Consider the following 20,408-nt stretch of genomic DNA (forward strand, 5'->3'; position numbering starts at 1 on the left):
ATCAGATATATGAAACTGAAATAGCTGTTGCAAAAACCCAAAGTGTTCTAAAGAAAAAAGGTTAACATTAATAGGGGTGCCCAAACTTTTTCATATGACTGTATCTCTGATACAAGGCATTGATGTTTGTTCCTGTATGAGAATGAAGAGACATAGATCGCCTACTGGGTCTAATTTTAAAAAATGTATATAATTTAATAGACAACATTTCTATGTCGCATGCCAGGCCGGCAGATGCCATAAAGGCATTTGTGTGGCACCCATTGAGTCAATGGGGCCCTGTAGATACACTCAGTGTGAGATCCTGGAGCCTATGGGGATGGAGACAGTGAATGTTCACTGCAAACTCAATATGGACATAGTGTGAGGATTTGTTTCTTCGAATTTGTAAGACAATACAGAGGTTGGGATGAATAATTGGTCATTGAATATTTAATAATTGGTACAGGATCAGGACCTATAAGTGAAGGAAGTCTAAATTACTTACATAGCGCTGTATTGTGGATCTTCAAGTAATACAGGGAAATCTGATGTCATGCTGTTCTTCTATCTATGATTGTAAAATATACACTCATCAATCATATGTCCATGATATCAAAGTTAATAAGGTTGAAAACAAGACGTGCTCTCACTGTTTATTAGTTCTACCAACCTATAATCTTAAGGAAAGTATAACCTCCATAAGGCTATGTTCACACAGGGCTTTTTTGTTAAGTTTTTTTTCCTGATCAAAACCTGATCTTGTGGCAGGAAATCTACTTTGAGTCAGTAGATACTAGCGATGGCGAGCGTGATAGCACCCGCCCCTATCGTTATGCCGATATTTGGTGATTGCTGCCGCAGCGAACATTATCGCTACGGCAGCGTCACATGCACTTACCTGGTCGGCGGCGTCGCTGTGACTGCCGAACAATCCCTCCCTCAAGGGGGAGGGACGTTCGGCATCACAGCGACGTCACCGCTACATCACTAAGCGGCCGGCCAATCAAAGCGGAGGGGCGGAGATGAGCAGGACGAACATCCCGCCCACCTCCTTCCTTCCTCATTGCTGGCGTGTGGCAGGTAAGGAGAGGTTCCTCGTTCCTGCGGCGTCACACGTAGTGATGTGTGCTGCCGCAGGGACTAGGATCAACTTCGCCCAAGCGACAGCAGCGATAATTGGGAGAGGGCCCCAATGTCAACGAGAAGCAATTTTCGACGATTTTGCAATGATCCAAAATTGCTCCTAGGAGTCACACACAACGAGATCGCTACAGCGGCCGGATGTGCGTCACAAAATCTGTGACCCCAATGAGATCGCTATAGCGATCTCGTAGCGTGTAAAACCCGCTTTAGGCAGATGCTAATATTACTCATGTTAGGGTAAGAACCCCTTCCCCAGTAACAACTTGGTAATAAGAATTACAAATTATTTTCAGGCACCCTCAGTTCTACTGTATTTGATTGTGTACTGAAAATTTACGTCAATTTTAAGAATTCTCATAAATGTAGATTGGGAACCTCACTACTGTCAGTGGAGAGCAATCAACACATCGGATATTTATGGTATAAAATTATTATTTATTATTATAGCGCCATTTATTCCTTGGCGCTTTACATGTAAAAAAGGGGCATAAATAGACAAGTACAATAATCGTGAATACTTTAAGGCACAGGAGTGTACAGGAGGAGAGAGGACCCTGCCCGCGACGGCTCACAGTCTACAGGGGATGGGTGAGGATACAGTAGGTGAGGGTATCTGGCAAAGCCATAACTGTTTCAGAAGGGAACAACCCTTTAAAGAAATGAAAATTTTTCTTTTTTTATCACATACATTTGTGTTTATGTCTATGTAATGTAGTGTGCATGTATTAGTATTAATATACTCATCTGCCACCTTCTTGTCCAGTATCCAGCACCATTCAGCTCCTCTTCTCAGTGATGTCCCCATTCTTCAGACTGCGGCTCAGTCTATGCTCTATCCATGAGCCAGAAGTCTCTTTTTACAATGAAAGTCTATGGAGCCTCTCTGTTACGCTACATTGGTTTACATTGTAATAGCCATGCTGAGCACAGGAAAGTCTAAAGATTAGTGACATCACTGAGAAGAGGAGCAGAACAGCACTGGATCCGGTAATGGGGGTGGTAGGTGAGTATATTAACTCATACACAGTACACTACATACACATATACACAGATTTATTTCATAAAAATCTTCTTGGGAGGATATCTTTAAGATAGAAAAAATTCTGTAACCGCCAGGATGAATGTAATCCACGTGTCTCCTTGCAACATTTAATGCCCATAATTCTCCACAATCGCAGAAAGGACAATAGAGTACATCTGATTTTATAAGATATAACATTCACATTCTAGTATAAGAGCATATATTTGGTTCTATAAGCTTAGTCATGCGTTACTATAATATAACACTACCAGTATAACATAATACATCCAGTCATGGACCAGGTAGATAAAAACTGAAATGCTCATCATACTCAGTAGAAAGCCCCAAACACTGTACAATGGATTCCTCCGCATTCCATGATTGTCATTCTATGAAGTCACAATATGGTCACCTCACACAATGAGGGAGAGGAAGAATTATATAAAATACAAGGAAAAATATGGCCAAGTGTTAGTGAGGAATGAAAGCAAGGTCATTGTATGGAGGAATGAGTATGACCCTGACAAGTAGACAACATGTGGCTCTGAATGTATACCATGTATACTATGTGTAGCTACCAAATAAGAAATTAGAGCAGAGGTTCAGAACAAGACTCATTTAATGATCATATATATTTAACCCCACAGCTATCTTATGGCCACAACAAATGTGAGTAGACAAGTTAGGACTGTAAATAAAGTGAGGGCCACTGCCTATGGGGGTGAATTCTGCTATTTACCTCTTTTCCATTCAAGTCTAAGGAGGAGGACAGTGAACATTCCTCTTGCTCTCTGGTTGGAATAAAGACTAGGTTTCCCTCATTCTCAGCAATGGTGAGGGTCTCAGAGATACGTTCCCTACCTAACTTGCCTTCATAACCTGGTTAGGCTATGTCCGCACGTTGCTTTTTACCTGCTTTTTACCTGCTTTTTTGCTGCTTTTTCAACTGCAGCGTTTAATGCCAAAATGGTTGTGTTCTGCTTTTCAAGCAAAGTCTATGGGAATTTGGGTTTCTTGTCCGCACTATGCAGTTCAAACTGCAGCCTTTTTGTTGCAGAACTTTGGTCAAAAACTCAGCTTTGCAGTTCTAAACGCAAATGGCAAAAACAACTGACATGTCAATTGTTTTTGCCATTTGGGTTTTGAACTGCAAAGCTGAGTTTTTGACCAAAGTTCTGCAACAAAAAGGCTGCAGTTTGAACTGCATAGTGCGGACAAGAAACCCAAATTCCCATAGACTTTGCTTGAAAAGCAGAACACAACCATTTTGGCATTAAACGCTGCAGTTGAAAAAGCAGCAAAAAAGCAGGTAAAAAGCAGGTAAAAAGCAACGTGCGGACATAGCCTTAAGCTCCTTTTATCGGGTTGAAGTGAATGGGAGCTATGCTGCAGTACCTGAGAATAGCCACTAGCAATGTATGGAGCTGTGTGGTTTGGGCTGATCGGTCAAGGTGTCGGGCGTTGGCGTTGGTTATAACAAGCTGATATTGGAGACCTATCCAAAGTGAAGGTCATCAACATCTTAGTCCTGGATTACCTCTATGATGCAATACACATTTGTAACTGACTTTCGAAAGGCCAGGATGTAGGCCTGACAGTATCCATAGTGACTGTCAGCCTCATAATAGTGAATGGCTCGGTCATGGTTTCCATCAGATTCCTTTATTTCCAGGATCACGGCAGAAACCTAGACGCAGTGCTCAGCGGAGAACACTGTATGTGGGTGAACCGAGCCTGAGATGACTTGGCATTTATTCTTCAGGCATATTGTAAATTACAGCTGTATTGTGCCATTCCACCACTAGATGTCAGTGTCACAGCTGTTATATCATTGTGTGAAAACTGACCTTGGCTGAGATTGAAGATTTCAAGTAAATAGATCCAATTAGACAGTGATAACTTTGGAGATGTTTCAGGCAACTCCATTTCTACTCAGAATTGCACATTTTTAATCTACTATCCCCAAGTAATTTTGCATGACCTTGTCTCCCATTCAAAATAAGGATGAAAAGGTCCATTCAAGTCGACCTGGATTTTGGGATGAAAAAAAATCTAATCAAACACCAACAGAAAAAACATTGTTAAACTTCTATTCTGCACAAATCTTTCTATTGATCTGACTTATATATATATATATATATATATATATATATATATATATATGTATATATATGTATATATATATATATACATACATATTTTAGCAGGTTTGTCATTAGCTTTTACAATACCGACGCCATACATTAAGGGAAGCTATCATCAGAAAATGGCCTATGGTTTAAATCAGGTTTTTATGTTACCTGTATTTTTATTTTTTTTTTTCTATATCAAAATCTGAAATAAAAATACAACATAGAAATGTGCTATTTTCCACCATTGGAGCTTTTTTAGACTAACTTCCTGTAGTTTCAGGAAACAACACATGTGCATAGCCACAATGGACAGATCTGACCCTATCTTTTGTAGTAAAGCATCTAAGGAGTGAGTGCAAAGGTCATTGAAAAGGGTAGGGATAGCAAAAGGAGCTGTAATATTACCAATTGGGACAGGTGGATCCTGTGTTATCAGCTGTGCATGGACATGTTACCTGTCACTGTAATCCTGCCTCTGATGATAAGAAAAAACTGTTCCTGAAAAAAACATGAATTACGCGTCTAAAATAGCCCCAGTGGTCAGTAAGAAAATTGCAAGATAAAGAACATGGCATAAAAAAAAGAACATTGACAATTTTTTAAAAAATAGATGTAATGTGATACAAAAATCTAGCTTAAGCAATATGTCATTTTATCATTATTGCTTCCATTTAAATAGATCTCTTACACCTTAAATAGATTTCTTACACCTGATGAGGCAGGTGTACTTTCCTTAAAACTCCATATCCTGATGGGAGTATCATTCTTTCTTAAAGTTTCCCTGCTTAAAGGGAACCTGTCACCAGATTTGTCCCTTATAAGCTGCGGCCACTACCAGTAAGATCTTATTTACAGCATTCTAGATTATCTATATATATAATTGCCTTATTCTGTCTGTCTGTCTGTCTTGCTCCAAAATTGTGTCCTTACGGTGAAACAAAGCTGATTGGCCGCTGGGCTCGCCATGGCCCTGCCCCCCGCACGGATTGGCCGCTCGCCTCGGCTCCGCCCCCCCACGGATTGGTCGCTCGCCTTAGCCTGGCCCCGCCCTCCGCATGGATTGACCGCTCGCCCCGGCCCTCCGCACGCATCGCCAGACATAACCTTGCGCTGCTGGGATCGTGACGGAGCCGGTGAACGCTGGTAACCATTATACACATTGGGTAACTATGGTCCCTTAGTTACCCGATGTGTATCATAGTTACCAGCGTACACCGGCTCCCGGTACACATGTGCAGGGAGCCGGCATTATACTCCTCTCCCACCAGGACTACTCCTCCTATTATAGTCCTCCTATTATACTCCTCTCTGAGTATAATATGAGAACTATTATAGCATGGGGGATGGAGCACGATGGGGAGTGCGCAGCATGGGGGATGTAGCACGATGGGGAGTGCGCAGCATGGGGGATGGAGAACGATGGGGAGTGCGCAGCATGGGGGATGGAGCACGATGGGGAGTGCGCAGCATGGAGGATGGAGCACGATGGGGAGTGCGCAGCATGGGGGATGGAGCACGATGGGGAGTGTGAAGCATGGGGGATGGCGCACGATGGGGGGTGCGCAGCATCGGGGATGGAGCACGATGGGGAGTGCGCAGCATGGGGGATGGAGCACGATGGGGAGTGCGCAGCATGGAGGATGGAGCACGATGGGGAGTGCGCAGCATGGGGGATGGAGCACGATGGGGAGTGCGCAGCATGGGGGATGGCGCACGATGGGGGGTGCGCAGCATCGGGGATGGAGCATGATGGGGAAAGCACAGCATCGGGGATGGAGCACGATGGGGAATGCGCAGCATAGGGGATGGAGCACGATGGGGGGTGGGCAGCATGGGGGGTGGAGCACGATGGGGGGTGCGCAGCATGAGGGATGGGGCACGATGGGGGGTACGCAGCATGGAGGATGGAGCTCGATGGGAGGTGCACACCTCCCCCCAACACACACACACAACACACCACACACACACTGGGAACCACAAACACCGCCATACACAGACACCCACACACAGAGACAACGCCGCACACACACAACACCCAACACACAAACACCGCGGCACACATAAATATACGCACATACCGCACAACACACACATTGCACAAAACATACCTCCCCCAAAACACACACACACACCCCACACCCACACAAACCGCACAACACACACACAACGCTACAGACACACATCACTCCACAAACAATGCAACACCCAACGCAACACACAAACAACACCGCTCTCACCCCACGCCACACCCAGACAACACCCAGAACATGTACAGCGCCCTACACAAACACTTGGTAACTACACACAACAACATCTATATATATATATAACAAAAATCATACATGAACTACACAATACGTAAATTCTAGAATACCCGATGCGTAGAATCGGGCCACCTTCTAGTCTATATATATAATTGCCTTATTCTGTCTGTCTGTCTGTCTGTCTATCTGTCTGTCTGTCATGCTCCAAAATTGTGTCCTTACGGTGACACAAAGCTGATTGGCCGCTGGGCTCGCCATGGCCCCGCCCCCCCACACCGATTGGCCGCTCGCCCAGGCTGCGCCCCCACACGGATTGGCCAGCAGCTCGCCCAGGCTCCGCCCCCCCACAGATTGGCCTCTCGCCCCGGCACCCTGCAGGCATTGGCAATTCGGCCACACCACGCCCCGCCCCCCTCACGCAATGCACGCTAGCTCTGGCCCCGCCCGCTCCCTCCCCCCGCGCATTCCCCGAACTGACACGGCTGTCACGGAGGTGAGTACTGTACTCCCCCCCCGCGCATTCCCCGAACTGACACGGCTGTCACGGAGGTGAGTACTGTACTCCCCCCCACCCCCACCCCCCCCCGGCCCCTGCTCGCACGGGAGTGGTGTGGATACGTTGGTAACCATGCTCGCATGGTTACAAGCGCATCAAGGTTCTGCTGCGGCAGAAGATCCACACGCACACACATAACAGCACACACACAAACATACACACACATCAGATCACACTCACTCTCACACACACCTCACACACACCTCACACACACCTCACATCGCATCCACACACTCACAGCATCCGGAGATATCGCTTGCTTCTCGGCCTCGATACTGTGCTGTTGTGACCTTCCAGGACCTGACGGACGATCACATGGCCAGAGGCATGTGGTATCTCCGGATGTTGTGAGTGTGAGCGCGTATGTGCGATATCGTCAGTGTCTGTGTGTGTGAGTGTATGCGATCGGGTGTGTGTGAGTGTATGCGATCGGGTGTGTGTGAGTGGTTGCGATCGGGTGTGTGTGAGTGTATGCGATCGGGTGTGTGTGAGTGTATGCGATCGGGTGTGTGTGAGTGGATGCGATCGGGTGTGTGTGAGTGGATGCGATCGGGTGTGTGTGAGTGGATGCGATCGGGTGTGTGTGTGAGTGGATGCGATCGGGTGTGTGTGAGTGGATGCGATCGGGTGTGTGTGAGTGGATGCGATTGGGTGTGTGTGAGTGGATGCGATCGGGTGTGTGAGTGTCGGCAGAGGAGCACGGCGTGCTGGAGGAGGCTGGGAGCAGAGAGGCTGATCATGGGGAAGGCTGGGAGGGGGAGGCTGATGCTGGGGGAGACTGGGAGCGGAAGGCTGATGCTGATGGAGGCTGGGAGGAAGGAGGCTGGGAGGAGAGAGGCTGATCCTGGGGAAGGCTGGGAAGGGGAGGCTGATGCTGAGGGAGGCTGGAAGGAGAGAGGCTGATGCTGGGGGAGGCTGGAAGGAGAGAGGCTGAGGCTGGGAGGAGAGAGGCTGATGCTCGGGAAGGCTGATGCTGAGGGAGGCTGGGAGGGGAAAGCTGATGCTGGGGAAGGCTGGGAGAGGGAGGCTGATGCTGGGGGAGGCTGGAAGGAGAGAGGCTGATGCTGGGGGAGGCTGGAAGAAGAGAGGCTGATGCTGGGGGAGGCTGATGCTGGGGGAGGCTGGGAGGAGAGAGGCTGATGCTGGGGAAGGCTGGGAGGAGAGAGGCTGATGCTGGGGACAGAGAGGAGAGGCTGATGCTGGGAGGAGAGAGGCTGATGCTGGGATGAGAGAGGCTGATGCTGATGCTGGGGGAGGCTGGGAGGGGGAGGCTGATGCTGGGGGAGGCTGGGACGAGGGAGGCTGATGCTGGGGGAGGCTGATGCTGGGAGAGGCTGGAAGGAGAGAGGCTAATGCTGGTGGAGGCTGATGCTTGGGGAGGCTGATGCTGGGGGAGACTGGGAGGGGAAGGCTGATGCTGAGGGAGGCTGGGAGGGGGAGGCTGGGAGGAAGGAGGCTGGGAGGAGAGAGGCTGATTCTGGGGAAGGCTGGGAACAGGAGGCTGATGCTGAGGGAGGCTGGAAGGAGAGAGGCTGATGCTGGGGGAGGCTGGAAGGAGAGAGGCTGATGCTGGTGGAGGCTGATGCTTGGGGAGGCTGATGCTGGGGGAGACTGGGAGCGGAAGGCTGATGCTGAGGGAGGCTGGGAGGGGGAGGCTGGGAGGAAGGAGGCTGGGAGGAGAGAGGCTGATCCTGGGGAAGGCTGGGAAGGGGAGGTTGATGCTGAGGGAGGCTGGAAGGAGAGAGGCTGATGCTGGGGGAGGCTGGAAGGAGAGAGGCTGAGGCTGGGAGGAGAGAGGCTGATGCTGGGGAAGGCTGATGTTGAGGGAGGCTGGGAGGGGAAAGCTGATGCTGGGGAAGGCTGGGAGGACGGAGGCTGGGAGGAGAGAGGCTGATCCTGGGGAAGGCTGGGAGAGGGAGGCTGATGCTGGAGGAGGCTGGAAGGAGAGACGCTGATGCTGGCGGAGGCTGATGCTGGGGGAGGCTGGAAGGAGAGAGGCTGATGCTGGTGGAGGCTGATGCTTGGGGAGGCTGGGAGAGGGAGGCTGATGCTGAGGGAGGCAGGGAGGAGGGAGGCTGGGAGAGGTAGGCTGAGAGAAGAGAGGCTGATGCACACACACACACACGCGCGCACTGCACAACACAGCACACACACCACACACACACACTGGGAACCACAAACAACTGCCCTACACAGACACCCACACACACAGACAAAGCTGCACACACACAACACCCAACACACAAACACCGCGGCACACACAAATATACGCACATACCGCACAACACACACATTGCACAAAACATACCTCCCCCCAAAACACACCACACACACACAAACCGCGCAACACACACACAACGCAAAGACACACACACTCCACAAACAACGCAACACACGCAACACACATACAACACCGCTCTCACCCCCCGTCACACCCAGACAACACCCAGAACATGTACAGCCCCTACACAAACACTTGGTAACTACACACAACAACATCTATATATATATATATATATATATATATAACAAAAATCATACATGAACTACACAATACGTAAATTCTAGAATACCCGATGCGTAGAATCGGGCCACCTTCTAGTTGTATATAAGAGCCCAGGCCGCTCTCTATAACATAAAAAACAGCTTTTTTCATAATCACCTGTGGGGCTGTCCGACGGGCGTCACTGGTCTTGATCTTGAACCTCATCTCTGCTTGCGATTGCCGTCCTCCTTCTTGCTTCATGGGGATGACATGTCCTACGTCAACCACACAGAGTCCTCCAGTGTGTTCTGCTGAGGGCAGATCAAAGTATTGTAGTCCACATGTGCGGACAGTCTTTGATCTTTCCCCAAAACTGTGCAATACAGTACTTTGCTCTGCCTTCAGCAAGGAGCGGAATGGAGGACTCCATGTGGATGATGTAGGATGTGCCATCCACATGGAGCAGTAAAGGAGGACGGCGATCGCAGGAAGAGCGGAAGCGCTGGATCAAACCCAGAGACACGTATCGGACTGCACCGCAGGTGAGTATATTAATGGTCTTTATGTTATATAGAGCGGTCTGGGTACTTATATACAGCATACTAGCATCCTGTATATAAGAGCTTACTGGTGGTGGCTACAGCTTGTAGGAGACAAATTTGGGGACAGGTTCCCTTTAATATTAGATTGAGTATTTTAAGACCTGATCTCATAAAATACTCATTTTTGTTTTGAAATTATACAGCCATTCTGTCAGAAATTTTCAAAGAAAGTACACCGGTCTTTTCAGGTCAAAGAGAGTTATTTAATAATATATGGAGTTTGTATTACAAAATCTGGTGACAGTTACCCATAAGGGGATATTGTCAGTATGAATTTATTACTGCATCTAGCAGGAGACTGCAAAGGTCTTAGCACAACCATAAAAATGCTACCTCTGTTGTAGAAATCTGATGAAATATATAGAAGTGACTACGTGACCATGTGCAGTTTTATTTCACAAGTAAGGACTGTCTTAAGGTTACAATTAGAGACAATTTTTTATAGTTATAGGAGCAGATAGTTTACCAATCATTCTTCGCATAGATGCTAGTAATTATGGAAAGTCTTATTCTACGCACATTATTGGCATCAACACCTTTTCTTGTTTGCAGAACAACTATGTCCATAATTTAAGTTAAATTACATCACGACTGGTATTACTATTACTCTGCATCACTAGCTTTGTTATAAGGATAAATGTTATATAACAGGAAAATAAGAAATAAATCAATACTTGCTACTTACATCCTAATTTTAATGCCACTTGCAGTCCGGCAGTGATGTGCCTAAGATAGGAAGCCTGAGATATGTGAATATAACCAGCTAATAGAGTGGCTGTGAATGACAGTTACTAATCTGATACTAAAGGATGCCACAGACATTCAATAAGTGTCAACCAAGCAAGTTGATTTAGCCATCGACAATTCTCCCATAAACGATGTTGCTTGTCTGAGCTGGCCTAGTTATTTTATAGTGAAGGTGGCCAATCCTCCGTAAAGTGCTTGTCATGGTGTATCTCTGAGATGAAGACTCAAACAACCCAGTTTGACCCAGCTATCATTTCTCCCAAGCCTGAAGTCTTACATGGTCCACCACTAGGTTTGAAAGAATACCCAACCCACACAGTCTAATAGACACCTGCCTCCAGCCAGCTCATCTGCTGTTGTTCTGGTGTTTTTGAGCCACACTGCTCTAGTCCTTTTGGTCCTCTGGGTCTCTGTCACAGGTTCAAAAATGGAAATAGGAGCTAACGGATCGAGAAATTTAAGCAACTGTCAAGTTTAGTGGGGGGAACCTGATGATATAGGGTTGTTTTAAAGCCAAAGGCTTTGGATACTTGTCTAGGATCAATAGTGAGCTACATTTGAGTATCCTACAAGGTTAATTACTTCATACACTCGAGTACTATGGGTATGAAAAGGATAACATAGTGTTTAAGCAGGACAACAACCCGAAGCATATTTCAATATTAGCAAAGAAAAGGCTCAATTACAATGAAGTAGAGGTGCTGGATTGGCCCAAATAGTCCTCAGACCTCAAACAAATTGAACATTTGTGGGTAGAGTTGAAGAGAAAGCTTTATACTTATCCAAGTCAGTCGACCAGTATGCACCAACATTGGTAACGTGCAGCAGATATCTGGGATCAGATTTTGGTAGAGACATGCTTGAATCTGATCGAGAGCATGCCTAGAAAGATTCAGGAAGTGTTGAAAGCCAAAGGTGGATTTACAAAATGCTAACAAAACAATGAAAAATTAAGATTTTGATTTTTAGGACAATAACAATGACAGGAAAAGAATCTGCATAACTAATCATAATAATAATTCATATGCTAAATACTTACAAGTCAAATTTATTTATGAGGTAGCCTAGATGACTGTGTATCCATTGATAGTAGTCTCACCTTCAAAGCTGTAGTGGATGGTGAGATATGGAGCCTGAAAGTAACAAGATCAAAACATTGTTACCCTTTTGCTCATCAGTGTAGACAGAAGCCTGCAATAGAGTCATAGACTGGGACCAAAATATGGTATGACCCGACTTAAAATTTGTTACTGCTCAACTGGTGAGGTGGATCCTCCAAGCCCAAGGTCTGGATGGACACAAGGGCCAAGGGTATCGGAGCAGCAGGTGGGTGAGACACAAAGGAAATGGGCACTAGAAGCACTGGAGGCTGTAGGCAGACAGGAAACTGAGAAGCAGGTAGTAGAAGCACTGGAGACCGCAAGCAGATGAAGACAGGGAAACAGGTAGTAGAACCACTAGAGGCCGCAGGAAGATAGAAGACCGGGAAACAGGTAGTAAGATCAGATAGACAGGAACACTAAAGTACTAATACCAACACAGCTGTGTGTCTTGGTGAGCCTTATATAGACCCATGTAGATAATCACACAGGAACATGCTGGGCCATCTGTAAAGCCCGATTTAGAGCATAGCAGAGTCCTACAGACGAGGGTGAGGGGATCAAAGCTCTGATCTGGGTAAGGTGTGTAACGTATTTTAGCACTATAGATTTCACACCAGAAAACTGTCACACAGTAAATCAGAAATCGCTCCCATTGTGTTTTAAGCCTTCCACTTTAGATAGCTGACTTAAAAATGATGGCTTGGCCGATCATTTGGCCAGCAGCTTTCTCACCCACCTCCACTATATACAGGAGAGCTCACTCTGCTGTATGCTCAATGACAGAGCCATTACAGTTTATTTAGAGAACAAAAGGAAATCCAACCTGTTGGATCATTATTTCCCGTGACAACTGTCGAGAGAGAATCGAGAGCTCCCATACACATTAGACAGTCGGCTGAACCCATTGATATTTGCGGGCTCGGCCGATGTTAGTCTAAAGGTGGTGTCACACATAGCGACGCAACAGCGATCACGACCAGCGATCTGACCTTATCAGGATCGCTGCTGCATCGCTACATGGTCGCTGGTGAGCTGTCAAACAGGCAGATCTCACCAGCGACCAGTGACCAGCTCCCAGCCAGCAGCAACGTGTGGAAGCCTAACTAAGGTAAATATCGGGTGACCAAAGGAAAGCACTTCTTTTGGTTACCCGATATTTACCTTAGTTACTAGCGTCCGCCGCTTTCATGCTGCCAGTGCCGGCTTCCTGTTCCCTGCACTCCTAGCCAGAGTACACATCGGGTTAATTACCCGATGTGTACTCCAGCTACGTGTGCAGGGAGCCGGCACTGGCAGCGTGAGAGCGGCGGACGCTAGTAACTAAGGTAAATATCGGGTAACCAAGGAAAGGGCTTCTTGGTTACTCGATGTTTACCGTGGTTACAGCTTACCGCAGGCTGCCAGACGCCGGCTCCCTGCTCCCTGCTTGCTTCAGTTCGTCGCTCTCTCGCTGTCACACACAGCGATGTGTGGTTCACAGCGGGAGAGCGACGAGCAAAAAATGAAGCTGTGCTACGTCACAGAAAATGGTGACTTAGCAGCGACGTTGTTGTCGTCGTCGCTATGTGTGACACCACCTTAATATGAGTGAAGGTCTTTAACCTCAAATCAATGACACATCATATGACTGGCTGCACTAGTAGGTATATTTAGTACATGTAGGCCAATGTGGCTTTCTTTATTTAATTACCGTTGCACAATTTAATCAATTATAGTATTTTATGGTGGATGTAGCTGAGAGATTTTAGTGGATATCTACATCTTGTAGAATGAGATTAACATGGTAACTACATTAAGATAACTTTTGTTATATTGAATCAATGCTCTTGAAACACACTAGTGCTTTTATGGGGAAAATCATTTATTCTTGTACCTAAATCCTGTACCATGCCTAGGCCTTGAAGGCAAACAAGTGTCAAATTGAAACTATTATCATCCCCAGTTACAGCAGTTATTCATGCGGATATACTGTGCTCTTTGCTGCTGAAAAGCATGTCTTTGGTTCACGGGAGTGTCACACTATAACAAATACTTAAGAATCTGAACACGTTTCCTTTGCACCTGCTTTAACTTTACAGCGGAGATGGCTTTGATGACCAGTGCTGTGATTCATAATATATATGTTAATTACATATTACTTACGGACAGACAGAAATCTTTGCTTTTACAGCAGTGCATGAACTGCTTGGAAGGCTGTCAGCTACACTTGGATGCATATACTAACTTTTAATGAACTTTCAAGACCTAAATGCAGAAAAAAAGAGACCCCGTAGATTCTCAAAAAGTAGACCCGACACCCCCATACTACTGAATGTTTGGCCAGCAGGAGTTCAGGGCTTTAATATGCTCTCTTTGGTATACACAATAATTCAGAACAGGTATGGCAGGACTTCATCACATACAAGATATGTATGGAGTGAAGAACTATGTAAAGAAAGGGTCTGCCTGTCATTTGTGGGGGGGGGACTATCTTTAACCTCTCTTTTGCTCTCATCTTTGATGCCCATATCTGCTATTTTTAGCTCTTATGTCTCCTTACACCAGCTTTAAAAATGCTCTCCCTCAGCTCTCCTGTCAGATGCCTCTAACTCAGCCAAATCAGATCACCTGCTTTGCACCGATGAGGGACAAACACCCCGAAGCACATGTCAGCAAGTGGAGTGCCTGGTTTGGCTTAATTTCCTAAGCATTTAATAAGGCTCAATAAAGGGTAAATATTGTCTTTTAGGATTGCTACAGCCAATAGATGGCACTAGACTTCAAGTCTTCTTCTCTGAAGAGGCAATTTCACAAATCTGTAAATCACTAGAGTAAAAGGATGAATACATTTTTCATCAAAGAAGAGGTTAACTTCAATATGGTCCTAAAATAATAATAATAATAATAATAATAATAATAATAATAATAATCCGCCCCTTTCTCATCATGGAAAGTACAAAACCCTGACTGTGGCCCTGATCCACTCCCGTCTTGACTACTGTAATTCTCTATTAATTGGCCTCCTGCTCACTAGACTTTCTCCTCTACAGTCCATCCTTAATGCAGCAACCAGGTTCACCTATCTGGCTAATCACTACTTCGATGCTCCCGCTCTGTGCCAGTCATTGCAATGGCTGCCCAAATCCCATACATCATACATCCCATACATCCCATACATCATAGAATCCAATTTAAATAGCCTGTTCTCAAACACAAAGCTCTCCACAGTGCAGCACCCCCCTACCTCTGCACCCTCATCTCTGTCTATCACCCTACCCATTCGCTATGTTCCACAAACGACTTTCAACTAACATCCACACTAATTCGAACCTCCCACTACTGGCTCCCAGACTTCTCCTGAGCTGCACCAATGCTCTGGAATCCTCTACGCCAAGAAACTAGGATGGACCCCAAGTTACACAGTTCCAAAAAAACACTTCTTTTAGTGGGGCCTATCAACTTCCCTAATCAAAGTCTATTATTATTATTATTATTATTATTATTATTAATAATAATAATTTTTAATTTTATAGCACCATTTATTCCATGCCGCTTTACAAGTGAAAAGGGTATACATAAAAACAAGTACAACAATCATTAACAATACAAAACAGAGTGGTATAGGAGGAGAGAGGACCCTGCCCGTGATGGCTCAGAGTCTACAGGGAATAGGTGAGGGTACAATAGGACAGAGCTGATTGCACAGTGGTGTACTAGACTGAGGGATATTGTAGGTTGTAGGCTTGTTGGAAGAGATGGGCCCTCGGGTTTCTCTTGAAGCTTTCCACGTTAGGAGAGAGTCTGATATGCTGGGGTATAGCACAGTAAGGGGGAGGCATGGGAGAAATCTTGTATGCGATTGTGGGAAGAGGAGATAAGAGAGGAGTAGAGAAGAAGATCTTGTGAGGATCTGAGGTTGCGTGCAGGTAGGTACTGGGAGACTTAAGAGTGCTTTACACGCTGCAACATCACTAACTATCGTTATGATGCTTATCCATAGGAGGACACTAAGTAGATGCAAAAGACATTAGCTCCTCCTCTGCAGTATACACTCCCTGGCCGAGCCAGGTTACCTCAGTTTTAGCTTAGTGTCTGTAGGAGGCACATCTCTTCAAGATTTTTTCTTTTTAGAGGGCGACGGTTTCCCCTAGGGACCGATCTCCCCAACACCATCAACAGGCGGGAACGTGGAGTGTCGCCTCCCCGCACCCCCTCCTGCAACGCTGGATCCTGGGCTGCATCTCACTGGATGACGGGTCTCATGGCACCAATTTTCCAGAGCCCAAGGCAGATGAAAACTTCCTCAGTCCCTCAAGCAGGCTCTGAGTTGATACACTGCACCGGTGTGACCGGGCACAGCAAGCTGACTCTGCCATCTCCACTAGCCTGGACTGAGGCAGTGCCAAGGTGAGATCCTCCCTGACTGGTTGCTAGCTATGCAATACCCCTGATTACAGGGACCCCTGCAGAAACAATCCACCGGTGGCGGGGGAGGGCTCCCAGGATCTCCTTCGGGGCGGGGGAGGATGTTGCCTTTATTCTAGGACAACAAGAATGGTCTCCAGCACTGTATACCACTGGCATGTCCTATAAAGGGCCTACAGCAAGGACACACATGCTGTCCAGGGTCAGTGCCTCACAAGTCGCCAGTTACCATGGCCCACCGTATTTTTAGGCGGCAGCGGCCACAGCTCTGTCCGTCACTAAGCGAGTCAGAACCCGCAGCTTCTTTGCTCTCTATAGCTAGCTGCACCAATGGTTACAGATCTGTCCACTAACCAGTGCGCCAGAACCCCGTATAGCTGCAAGGATTCCGTACCGGTATCGTTGGGGTCACACTGTTTGTGACGCACATCCGGCATCATTAGCGACATCACAGCATGTAACACCTCTGAGCGACCTCAAACGATCGGAAAAGAGGTAAAAATCGTTGGTATTGGAGAGGTCGCTGCAACACCAAAAATCGTTGACAGGTGAGTAGCGAGGTTGTTTGTCGTTCCTGCGGCTGCACACATCGCTATGTGTGACACCGCAGGAACGAGGAAACTCACCGTACCTGCATCCCGTCGGCAATGAGGAAGGAAGGAGGTGGGCGGGATGTTTGGCCCGCTCATCTCCGCCCCTCCTCTGCTATTGGGCGGCCACTTAGTGACATCGCTATGACGCCGAACAAAACGCCCCCTTAGAAAGGAGGCGGTTCGCCGGTCACAGCGACGTCGCTAGGCAAGTAAGTACGTGTGACGGATGTTAGCGATGTTGTGCGCCATGGGCAGTGATTTGCCCGTGTCGCACAACCGACGGGGGCGGGTACGCTCGCTAGCGATATCGGTACCGATATCGCAGCGTGTAAAGCACCCTTAAGTCACAGATGTAAGGAGGAGACAAGTTATGGATGGCTTTGTATGTCATGGTTAATGTTTTGAACTGGAGTGTTTTGGCAATGGGAAGTCAATGAAGGGATTAGCAGAATGGCGAGGCTGGAGAATAGCGAGGAGAGAGGTGGATTAAGCAGGTCGCCGAGTTTAGGATAGATTCGACTGGTGCGAGAGTGTTGGAAGGGAGGCCGCAGAGCAGGAGGTTGCAGTAGTCAAGGCGGGAGATGATGAGGTCATGTAGTAATGTTTTTGCTGATACTTGGTTAAGGAAAAAACGAATCTGGGAGATGTCTTTGAGTTGTAGTCGGTATGAGGTGAAGAGGGCTTGGATGTGCAACTTGAAAGATAGAGCAGTGTCGAGGGTCACTCCAAGGCAACGAGCTTGTGAGACAGGGGAAAGGGAGTAGCTATCAACTTTGATAGATAGGCTTGTTGGAGGAGTTGAATGAGGAGGAGGAAAGACAATGAATTCTGTTTTGTCCTTGTTAAGTTTTCGGAATCGCACAGAGAGGGATGAAATAGCAGGCAGACATTAGTTAGTAAGGAGGTAATGTCAGGTCCAGAGAAGTAGATCTGTGTGGCATCGGCATATAATATAATAATAATATTATTAATAATAATAATAATATGTATTCATTTACATAGCGCTATTAATTCCATAGCACTTTACATACAACAGCAACACTGTCCCTGTTGGAGCTCACAATCTAAGGTCCCTATCTGTATGTCTTTGTGGTGATGATACTGAAAGCTGTGGGATGCTATGAGCTGTCCCAGGCCAAAGGTTTAGATGAAGAAGAGCAGGGGTCCAAGAACTGAACCTTGGGGCACACTAACGGATAAAAGGTGAGATGTGGAGGTGGTGTGAGAATCGGAGACGCTGAAAGTTCGGTTAGTTAGGTATGAAGAGATCCAAGATAGGGCCTAGTCTATGATGCCCAGAGATGAGAGAATCTGTAGTAGGAGGGAGTGGTCTACTGTGTCGAAGGCAGAGGACAGGTCCAGGAGGAGGAGGATAGAGTAGTGTTGCTTGGCTTTGGTAGTTAGTAGGTCATTGGCGACTTTAGTTAGGGCAGTGTCAGTAGAGTGATGTGGTCGGAAGCCAGATTGCAGCCGATCAAAGAGGGAGCAGATAGAGAGGTGTGAGGACAGTTCAAGATGGACATGCTGTTCCAGTAGTTTGGATGCATAAGGGAGAAGTGATATGGGGCAATAGTTTGACACGGAGGAAGGGTCTAGTGAGGGCTTTTTGAGGATGGGTGTGATGGAGGCATGTTTAAATCATGATAGGAATACACCAGTTGTTAGTGATAGGTTGAAGAGATGGGTTACGGCTGGGATGAAGACTGTGGTGAGATTTGGGTTGAGGTGGGATGGGAGTGGGTCGAGCAGACAGGTGGTGAGCTGTGATCTTGAGAGAAGAGTGGAAAGATGATCTGTCATGGTGGTGAAGCTGGATTTGGAGGAAGAGGGCTGAGTAGCTATGATGAGGGGTTGTGGGGATTGTGGGCCAAAGCTTAATCTGATGTTATCAATCTTCTGCTTGAAGAAAGAGGCAAAAACATCAGCTGAGATGAGAGGAGAGGGAGGTGGTGCTGGGGGACAGAGGAGAGAATTGAAAGTGTTGACTAGCTGTTTAGGGTTGTGAGATAGAGAGCATATGAAAGATGAGAAGTAGGTTTATTTTGCAGCAGTAAGTGTGGCCTTGAAAGTGGTGAGGAATTCTTTATATGCAATGAAGTGCTCGGCGGAATGAAACCTCTTCCATCTGCGCTCAGCAATTCTGGAAGCCCATCTCAGTTCTTTAGTCTGGCTCATGTGTGACGCCCTGGCCTATCAGGTCGTCATAGGGTATTGTGCAATGTGCCCTTGTGTACAATATCCACCTCCTCCTTGGTTACGGGTCCCTGACCTTTGGTGTTGCTAAGAACAAGCTAATCAAAATCCTAGGAACACTATGCACCACACCCACCAGACACACCAGTGGCCAACCTGAGTGGAATAGGGTCGCCCACTTGGGAGGTTACTTGAAGGGGGGGCCTTGTGCCATCACCGGGCAGGAGCCAGGGCACGACGGGGTACGTGGACCCTAGGTCAGGAAGTAGCTTCAGGCTTCCTGGCAATTTACCCAACGAGGACGGAGCCTTAAAGATCCATTCTTCACCAGCTCCAAAATCGGGGTACTAGCGCAATGAGGGGGGTAGGACTTTCCCACTACATGGTCCAGAAAATCCCAAGCATGAACCCTGAGAGCAAGCTCACCCAGTCAGCCATACTGGTGAGCGGGACCCGATTAGTTTTACACTAAAGGAACCAACCAGAAGACTAGGTACCAAGTCAAAGGTCACAGGCTAACAGGCAACACCAATGGGCATGGGATCCAGGCATGCTCCCTCTCAGCAACAGCGGTGTCCAGAACTTTGTTTTACCACAGTTGTCGGTGTCAGTGTTATTGGACAGAGTGAGTACACAAGTGACCCTTACCGTCCCAATGGCACCTCCCCGTCACTTTCACCGAGTCCCGAGGCATCCCCCTACCCGTGGAGGGGTAAACACCTAACTGCCCACACCATCGCCACCAGGTACTCCCAATCACAGCGGTGGTACTCCATCCTACCACGCACCACGGGTGGCAACACGAACTTTAACTATACCATCTTATGTAAATACTCCCCCTTTTAACCGAGTGGCCGCACAACCCCGACCCCCATTGTCCAAAGACCCCTCGAGCCACCGTGGATCCGAATCCGAGCAGCCAGCCTGCTGATGCGGGGGCGGCACACATGTGCCAATGTTGCCTGTTGATTGTGCGAGTTTTGGTATGCTTGAGGGGGGCAGCCGATTAAAGAGCTGCAGAGATGGTGGTGTTATATAAAGTGGCAGCAGCATCTGAATTGTGTGAAGAAGCAATGTCTGTGAGAGGGAGAAGGGACTGAGAAAGTGAGTGTAAATCAAGGTGATTGAAATTTCTGTATGGGTATGAAACTTTGTGTATTTGGAGAAGAGAGGGAAGAGAATG

At 47.1% G+C, this 20,408-nt stretch overlaps 1 protein-coding gene across 4 annotated transcripts in view; it reads right to left on the reverse strand.

Moving 5' to 3' along the window:
- The window catches only part of LOC142296664 (uncharacterized), a 50,412-nt gene extending 46,752 nt beyond the window's left edge, over positions 1-3,660 (reverse strand). For 2 of the 4 annotated variants that reach the window (XM_075340583.1, XM_075340560.1), the window contains exons 1-2: positions 3,542-3,660; positions 488-550 (exon numbers count right to left, since the gene is read on the reverse strand). In XM_075340583.1, coding sequence (XP_075196698.1) covers positions 488-537 — 50 coding nt within the window. In that variant the 5' untranslated portion in view covers positions 538-550; positions 3,542-3,660. The other 2 variants (XM_075340569.1, XM_075340579.1) reach the window with 2 other exon arrangements.
- Between the last annotated feature and the right edge of the window lie 16,748 nt (positions 3,661-20,408).

The sequence above is a fragment of the Anomaloglossus baeobatrachus genome, chromosome 1 (assembly GCF_048569485.1).
Source record: "Anomaloglossus baeobatrachus isolate aAnoBae1 chromosome 1, aAnoBae1.hap1, whole genome shotgun sequence".
Lineage (NCBI taxonomy): Eukaryota > Metazoa > Chordata > Amphibia > Anura > Aromobatidae > Anomaloglossus > Anomaloglossus baeobatrachus.